The 8,480-nt window shown below is 45.1% G+C and overlaps 1 protein-coding gene across 1 annotated transcript in view; it reads left to right on the top strand.

Moving 5' to 3' along the window:
* Positions 1-1,065: 1,065 nt before the first annotated feature.
* BNC1 (basonuclin zinc finger protein 1) overlaps positions 1,066-8,480 on the top strand; it is a 31,427-nt gene continuing 24,012 nt past the window's right edge. Inside the window, exon 1 of the mRNA XM_087704263.1 lies at positions 1,066-1,211. Coding sequence (XP_087560389.1) covers positions 1,203-1,211 — 9 coding nt within the window. The 5' untranslated portion in view covers positions 1,066-1,202. The remainder of the gene's footprint in view (positions 1,212-8,480) is intronic.

Genomic DNA, 8,480 nt, shown 5'->3' with positions numbered 1-8,480 from the left:
GGAAGAGAGAATAGAGAGAGACACAGAGAAACAGAGAGAGGAGAGAAAAGGAGGGAGGGAGGGAGAGCTAGAGGGAGGGAGAAAAAGAAAGAGAGAAGAGAAGAGACACAGAAAGAGAGAGAGAAGAGAGAAAGGGAAGGAGGGAGGGACAGAAAGAGAGAAAAGAGAGCTAGAGGAAGGGAGAAAAAGAAAGAGAAGGGAAGAGAAAATAGGGAGGGAGGGAGAGAAACAGAGAGAGGAAAGAAAGGGAGGGAGAGCTAGCGGGAGGGAGAAAAAGAAAGAGAGAAGAGACACAGAAATAGAGAGAGAAGAGAGAAAGGGAAGGAGGGAGGGACAGAAAGAGAGAAAAGAGAGCTAGAGGAAGGGAGAAAAAGAAAGAGAAGGGAAGAGAAAATAGGGAGGGAGGGAGAGAAACAGAGAGAGGAAAGAAAGGGAGGGAGAGCTAGAGGGAGGGAGAAAAAGAGAGAAGAGAAGAGACAGAAATAGAGAGAGAAGAGAGAAAGGGAAGGAGGGAGGGACAGAAAGAGAGAAAAGAGAGCTAGAGGAAGGGAGAAAGAGAGAGGGGAAGAGAAAATAGAGAGAGAGAAAAACAGAGAAACAGAGAGAGGAAAGAAAGGGAGGGAGGGAGAGCTAGAGGGAGGGAGAAAGAGAGGGAAGAGAAAGAGAGAGAAGACAGAAAGGGAGAGAGGGAGAGAGAAGAGAGCTGGAGGGAGAACGAGAAAGGGGGAGAGGAGAGAAAGGAAGAGGGGGGGGGAGAGAAAAAAGCTAGAGGAAGGGAGAAAGAGGAAGGGAGAGAGAGAAAAGAGAGAGAGGAAGGGAGAGAGGGAGAAGAGAGGAAGGAAGGAAGGAAGGAAGGAAGGAAGGAAGGAAGGAAGGAAGGAAGGAAGGAGGAAAGAGAGAGAGAGAGAGAATAAGAGAGAGCAGTCCCAAACTGGGGCTCCCTCGAAGCAGAGCCAGGAGTGGGGGGGGGGGGGAGGCGGCGTGGCGTTGGAAGAGAGATCTGATTTCACTCCCCTGTGTTGAGAGCCTACACAGGCGTGGAGGTGCACCGCTTCAGACGAGGGCGAGAGACCAAAGGCTAAGGATGACTCTGCCTCTTTTGCTTGTACAGACAAGAATGTTTCCTGGTGGCTCTTTGTACAACTCACAGCGGAGGGGATGGGAAATACTTGTATAGCTCTCCAAACACATGCCGCGTAAGAATGTCGGAGGTAAGGAAAGTTTCTTCTTTTGAAAAAAAATAACCGCCCGTGCATGGATTCGGAGGGGACGCTTTCCCCACATCTCTTCCAGATTCTCTCTCTCTCCCTCCCTCCCTCCCTCTCCCTCTCTCCCCTTCTTCGCCTTCCTTGCAATAGCTCCAACGTCCCGGGCTAGCAAGCAAATAGATTTCCAGCAGATTCCTGTCCTGCATTGCAACGGTCGGCTGAACTGCGGGACCAGGTTCTGCAGAATAACTTGTCGGGAGTCTCGCAGCCTTTTCATTCTTGCTGATGGGGTGTGTGTGTGCGCGTGTTTCCAATTCGTTTCCACGGCACGGATGGCCAAGAAAATGGGTTTTGGTTTGATTTGATTTCTTTTTTTGCAAACGCGGGTTCGAAAAAGAGGCGCGTCTTCGGGGTTGCCTTTTTTATTTTTGCTTCCAGGTGGTTGAAAACCCCGTTTCGCTCAAGTTTTCCCCCCTGGTCCCTGTTGCGGGCGAAGCAGAGGCACCTGTACATTGCGACGAGCTTGGCAGCGTTTTAATCCCGACCAACTTTTTGCACGGGCAGTTTAGTAGCTACCAAATGCACGGTTTGTGTCTCCCGAGTCGACTGCTCTAAGCGGATGAACCCGACTTCGGTTGCGGCGATACAGTTGTGTGATGTTGTGGTGATGCGAAAGTGATTTGGCAACATTACTGTGAGGATGGGATGGGGAATTCTGCCCTTTATCCTCCCGCACCACAAAAAAAAACACGATTCCGATGTTATTTTGTTGACCTGGTTTTGAAAAAAAAAAGTTAAGACATAGTTTTAAACCAAGTTTTATTTACCACGCTTCGGATAACAGATCTAAAGCGTGTTCTCTGTTTACTCATGATCCGTGGGTGCATGTATAATATGTGCGTGCATGGGCACGGTGTGTGTGTCTGTTTTCGTCTGCACTGTTTTGATAAGTGCTAAAGGTAGCAGATTGGAGGCAAAGGTTTCTTAAAGAAGTAAACTTCCGTTTTTGAGATATTAAAAATGCAGAGGGGAAAGTGAGATTAGTCCATATGACATAAGAGGGGCTATAAGTCCATATGGCATAAGAGGGGATATTTTAACGGGGGGGGGGGAGAAAATGAAAACAAAATAGCTTTAAAAGCATCCAACATTATGCTCTAAAAACTGTTAGAGAGAGAGAGAGAGAGAAAGAGAGGGAGGGAGAGGAGGAGGAGGAGGAGGAAGAAGAAGAAGAAGAATAGCAATATAGCAATAGCAGTAGACTTATATACCGCTTCATAGGCCTTTCAGGCCTCTCTAAGCGGTTTACAGAGAGTCAGCATATTGCCCCCAACAATCTGGGTCCTCATTTTACCCACCTCGGAAGGATGGAAGGCTGAGTCAACCCTGAGCCGGTGAGATTTGAACCGCTGACCTGCTGATCTAGCAGTAGCCTGCAGTGCTGCATTTAACCACTGCGCCACCTTGGCTCAGGCTCTTCTGAAGAAGAAGAAGAAGAAGAAGAAGAAGAAGAAGAAGAAGAAGAAGAAGAAGAAGAAGAAGAAGAAGAAGAAGAAGAAGAAGAAGAAGAAGAAGAAGAAGAAGAAGAAGAAAACCATCTCCAAAGGGGGGGGGATAGATTTTTGAACAATTCCGCTATTTCTTTACCCTTACCATTTTTAATTGTGCATGTTGGGATGCTGTTTTGGTTCAGGTTATCCCCATAAGCAGTTTAGAAAGCTTTTTTTTTTTTTAAAGATCATGCAATAGCTTAGCGGCGTGAATTTTGGGAGGTGGATCTTTTGTCTTATCTTCTTGGCGCGAGCTGTTGCCCTGTTGCAAAACCTTGAGGCGTGTTTTGTTGCCTTTATTTATTTTATTTTATTTTTTTTTAAAAAGAAACTTTCCGGGAGAGCCTGGAAGGGAAAGTCAACTTCATTAGTTTCAGCGGATGGCACATCACCGCTCGGCTGGTCTTGTCACTTCCTTCCAGCAACTAACTCTCCCCCCCCCTCCCGCTCCGAGCATGACGGGGCTGCCCTGCTTTGGAAAAGCTTGTAAGGATTTGTCAGCCAGATGTGACAAGATCAAGGAGCCAGTCAAGGAAGAGATCTGATATTAATCAGTGCATAGCTTCGAGCCAAACTTTCTCAAATGCAGTGTAGAAACATGTTCTCCACATCGAGCGGGCTCCTTTTGTGGTTACAGATATGCCACTGTGCACTTCCAACACTTGGGGAGGGTGCCAGTGAATCGTCTTTCATTCTCAAAAGATGAAAGTTTCAGGGGGAGGGGTGGGAAAAGAGTTGCCCTTGTTCTAGCAATAGCAGTTAGACTTATATACCGCTTCATAGGGCTTTCAGCCCTCTCTAAGCAGTTTACAGAGTCAGCATATTGCCCCCAACAACAATCCGGGTCCTCATTTTACCCACCTCGGAAGGATGGAAGGCTGAGTCAACCCTGAGCCGGTGAGATTTGAACAGCCGAACTTCAGAACTGCAGTCAGATGTAGTAGCCTGCAGTGGTGCATTTAACCACTGCGCCACATCGGCTCTGTATATATATATGTTCTCTCCCCCTGCTCCAAAAAATACAGGTTGCTTCCACTCAAAGGTGGAACACACACACACACACACACACACACACACACACACACACACATATATATAACCAACATACAAAGACTTTTTCTGAAAGTCCTTGCGTCTTAATTCTAGCCAGGAAAATTCCGCTGTTTTTAATCCACTATTCGGATCGTGACGCAGGAGATCCGGTGTCTTCCAAGAGATCTTCTCTCCAGGAGGCCTTCCCTCCTGGTGATATCCATCTTCCCATCTTCTTCCGATGGATTTTCAGGATTGGGGTAATTCCCCCAAAACCCTTGTCTTTCCTTGGCTGTTGCAAAACAATGGTGGCCTCCACTGACTGGATGGCGTTTTAGAAAGCATCCCTTGTAATGGGATGGGGTCTGCAGTTCTGTTTGGTGCCATTGAGTCTTTACTCCGGAATCCAGCCAGAAGAGACACCAGTCCCCTTCCTTTGCTACCTTCAGTTAGGTGTCTTGCTGATACAGAATCCAAGTTATCATTTGAGGATAAATTGAGCCTACGGGTAAAAGAGAAAAGATCTATCCTCTTTAGAACCTTTAAAATTACTATTTATTTTCACGTCCTCCTCCCAGACTGGCCTGTGTAATATTGCAGCAGGAAATCTAGGCTGCCAGGGACCAAAAAAACAAAAAGGTTCCTAGAGGAGAGACAGACTCAAAAAAATTGTTAACAATGATGGTTAAGGAGGAGCTCTTCAAGGTCCAGGAGCACTCCAACCAAGGTTGCTAGATAAGCTAAAGGTAAAGGTTCCCCTAGCACATTTGTGCTAGTCGTTCCGGACTCTAGGGGGCGGTCCTCATCTCAGTTTCTAAGCTGAAGAGCCAGCGCTGTCCGAAGACATCTCCGTGGTCATGTGGCCGGCATGACTAAACGGTGAAGGCGCACAGAACACTCTTACCTTCCCACCAAAGGTGGTTCCTATTTTTTCTACTTGCATTTTTTATGTGCTTTTGAACTGCTAGGTTGGCAGAAGTTTGGACAAGTAACAGGAGCTTACTCCCATTACGCTGAACTGCTGATCGACAAGCTCAGCGTCTTAGCCACTGAGCCACCTTGTCCTGCTAGAGATAGAGATAGGTTTAGGTTTATTAGATTTATATGCCCCCCTTCTATGGCATAGAATTAATGATTGCCAGACATGCGTTAGGATAGTTTCCAATGTACTTCTAAGATAGTTATAGGCATTGTATATCCACAACAACCTTTCACTTCAAGGAAAGATAGTGATTTCCCAATGTATTTTGTGTATGAATGTCTATGTCTGTGTGTAAAAATATATTGTAATACCTCAACAACAATGCCCTTTTTGTCAGGCTCTTTTCTACTTTACCAATAAAGGAGGTTATTTGTAGCTCAGGGTTGAAATGAGAGGTCCTTGGTGCTCTCTGAGCTTGGTGGTTTTCTTACAGATATTTCATTACCAAACTAGGTAACGTTATCAGTGTTACTAAAGAGTGGGGTTTGCTCTCAGTTTATATTCTAATGCAACCAGAGCAAGCTAAAAGGTAAAGGTTCCCGTCGCACATATGTGCTAGTTGTTCCTGAGTTGTTCTAGGGGTGTCATTTCTGTTCCAGCACCGTCTGAAGACGTCTCTGTGGTCATATGGCTGGCATGACTAAATGCCGAAGGTGCATGGAATGCTCTTACCTTCCCACCAAAGGTGGTTCCTATTTTTTCTACTTGCATTTTTTACGTGCTTTTGAACTGCTAGGTTGGCAGAAGTTGGGGCAACTAGGTTGGCAGAAGTTGGGACGAGTCACAGGAGCTCACTCCCATTACGCTGAACTGCTGACCTTTCTGATCGACAAGCTCAGCGTCTTAGCCACTGAGCCACCTTGTCCTGCTAGAGATAGAGATAGGTTTAGGTTTATTAGATTTATATGCCGCCCTTCTCCCAAGGACTCAGGGCGGCGTACAACGTTAAAAGAAACACATAATACAAAAGTTTCAAAAAAAAATTAAATAGAATATCCCAAACCCAATTAAAATTGACAATGACATTTTTTTAAAAAGAATTAAAATTAAAATTAACAGTAATCAATAATCGACAGATAAATAAGAGAAGATGACCAATTATTTCCCCTCTACTTCCAGAGTCAATTAGTTCATTCAATTAGTTTAGTCTGGCCCGTAGCTCTCCCAACCTTCGAATTTACAGCATTCGTTGGAGGGGCTCTGATTTGGAGACATCCGAGAAGGCACAAACTTCTCCATAGTCCAGTTAAGTTCAATGTTAACAAGTTAACATTAACGGGGGTGTTCACAGTTAGGATAAGGTTACAACAAACCTTATCAAAAAACAACCCAAATCAGTCCTTGTTTCAATTCCTCTTTACGAAGGATGTAAACCAATTGTGTCGTCCCCCCCCCGCCCTTGATCTGTAACTTCCAGATGCTTTTTTTTTCTAGCTAGCATGGAGGGCAAATGTCGTTGACCCTGAACCATATGGGATTACCTCCCAAAGACCAATTAGATCTCACAGGTTGGGTCTCCTCCGGATTCCATCTGCCAGCCAATGTCGGCTGGCGACTCCCCGGGGGGAGAGCCTTCTCTGTTGCAGCTCCAGCCCTCTGGAACGACCTCCCCATGGAGATCTGGACCCTTTCTACCCTCCCGGCCTTCCGCAAAGCCACCAAGTCCTGGCTGCTCCAGCAGGCCGGGAAGCTCTCGAAACATCCAGCCCTACGGAAACTGTGACTGTTGTGTATTTTAAAGTGTTGTTTTGTTTATTTATCCCCCTTGTTTATTGTAAGCCGCCCGGAGTCCTTCGGGAGTGGGCGGCATACAAGACCAATTAAAAAAAACAAAAACCAACAGAACCATTGACGAAAACTAGTTGCAATTTGATGGGGTATGTAACCTAACACACCTGGAGGTTGCCAGATAAAGGAAGCATCTGTAGATGCTCCTTTCAGCAACAAACTTGGGGTTTTAATTGCGGTCACAATTGATCTGATTAATCTGATTAGAAAAATGACCCAACTGAAGCATTTTACCCATTAGCATTCTAACCCTTGACAGATAGGATCCCTGATTTCTCAAATGATCCCTGAAATGCTTTTTCTTTCTTTTTTTTATCTGTAAATGTGTTTTATTTTCCATTTTTCATTTTCGTACAGTCACACATATACTGTACAGAACCAGGGCCATATAACATTAAACAATAAACACAGCCATTCCTCTTGTCAATAATACCCCCCAAAATAGAAACCCAATGTATCTCTTCGACCCTCCATACACCCTTTCTTTCGCCCCCCTCCAATTTTCCATCTTCCCGCCATCATTCCCCTCTACCCTACTTCCCCTCCCTCTCTACCACACCTCTCTCCCAATACACTCCCTCCCTTCTTTCTCACCCTCCCTCCAATCCTCTCTCCCACCCTCTCTACCCCTCTTTCTTCTATCCCTCTACTCCTCCCTTCGGTGTATTTCTACTATCTATTAATATATTCAGCTTGTCCTATTTTTACACTGGAATTAAAGAGCAAATGCTTTTTCTTTCTTGTTAACATTGAACTTAACTGGACTAGGGATAAGTTTGTGCCTTCTCAGGCATCTCTAAATGAGAGCCCTTCTCTGAATGCTGTAAATGTGGAGGTTGGGAGAATTGAAGTATTAGACTGATGGCTCCCTGGTTGGAAACCCTTTAGCATTAAAACATTTGCACCTTGTCATATTAGAAATAGTTTGGGAATCTTCTTTTAGGGGTTTGTTGAGAGTTTTCAAACCCCTAAAAGAAGATTCCCAAACTATTTCTAGCATGAGAAGCTGCAAATGTTTTCAGGGACGCGGTGGCTCAGTGGCTAAGTCAGCGGTGCGCCACATAATGGAGCGAGCTCCTGTTACTTGTTCCAGCTTCTGCCAACCTAGTAGTTCGAAAGCAGGTCAAAATGCAAGTGGAAAAATAGGGACCACTTTGGTGGGAAGGTAACCTTTGCTGTTAATCAGTCATGCCGGCCACATGGCTACGGAGAAATCTTTGGACAGTGCGAGGGGAAACTTTACATTTTACCTTTAGAGAGTTTTCATGACATTTCAGAGCTGGACATCCCAAAGGTGCTTTTTTCAAGAGGCAACTGGACTTTCTGGTTTTTTTCTTTCAAGACATTTACCTTCTCATCCAAGAAGCTTCTTTTAGCTCTGAGAGGCCAGTTGTCTCTTGAAAATGCATCTTTGGGACAATCATGACCTGGAGGAATCTCCAGACATTGATAGCTGCACCTTGAAAAATCCTAAGCACATTTTTAGGAAGGTTCCCAAATTCAGTGTGTGTGTGTATGTGTGTGTGTGTGCGTGCGTGCGTGCGTGCGTGCGTGCATGCATGCATGTATGTATGTATGTATCAGAGGTGGGTTTCTACCAGTTCGCACCTATTTGGTAGAACTGGTTCGTCAAATCTACCGAACCGGTTAGAAGAGGTTCCACCAGTGGACCCGGAAAGCAGGCCACACCTACAGAAGAGGTTCCAAACTTTTTTGAAACCCACTACTGGTATGTATGTATGTGCTGGTCTTTAGTGTAATAAAGATTTGATTTATATATGTTCTGAAACATCCAAGAGCTTTTTTTCCACTTGACTCTGAAACTTCCTACTTTGGTGACTTTTTAAGTTTTTAAGAAGATGTTGGCTAACCATTTGTCTGAAGTGGTGTAGGGTTTCCTACCTAAGCAGGTGGTTGGAC

This window comes from Thamnophis sirtalis, unplaced genomic scaffold, assembly GCF_051295495.1.
Source record: "Thamnophis sirtalis isolate CommonGarterSnake01/CBP01778 unplaced genomic scaffold, rThaSir2_p1.2 scaffold_2, whole genome shotgun sequence".
In the NCBI taxonomy this organism is placed as follows: Eukaryota; Metazoa; Chordata; class Lepidosauria; order Squamata; family Natricidae; genus Thamnophis; species Thamnophis sirtalis.
The sequence above is the reverse complement of the archived record's forward strand: the minus strand, read 5'-3'. Positions and strand labels throughout refer to the sequence as shown.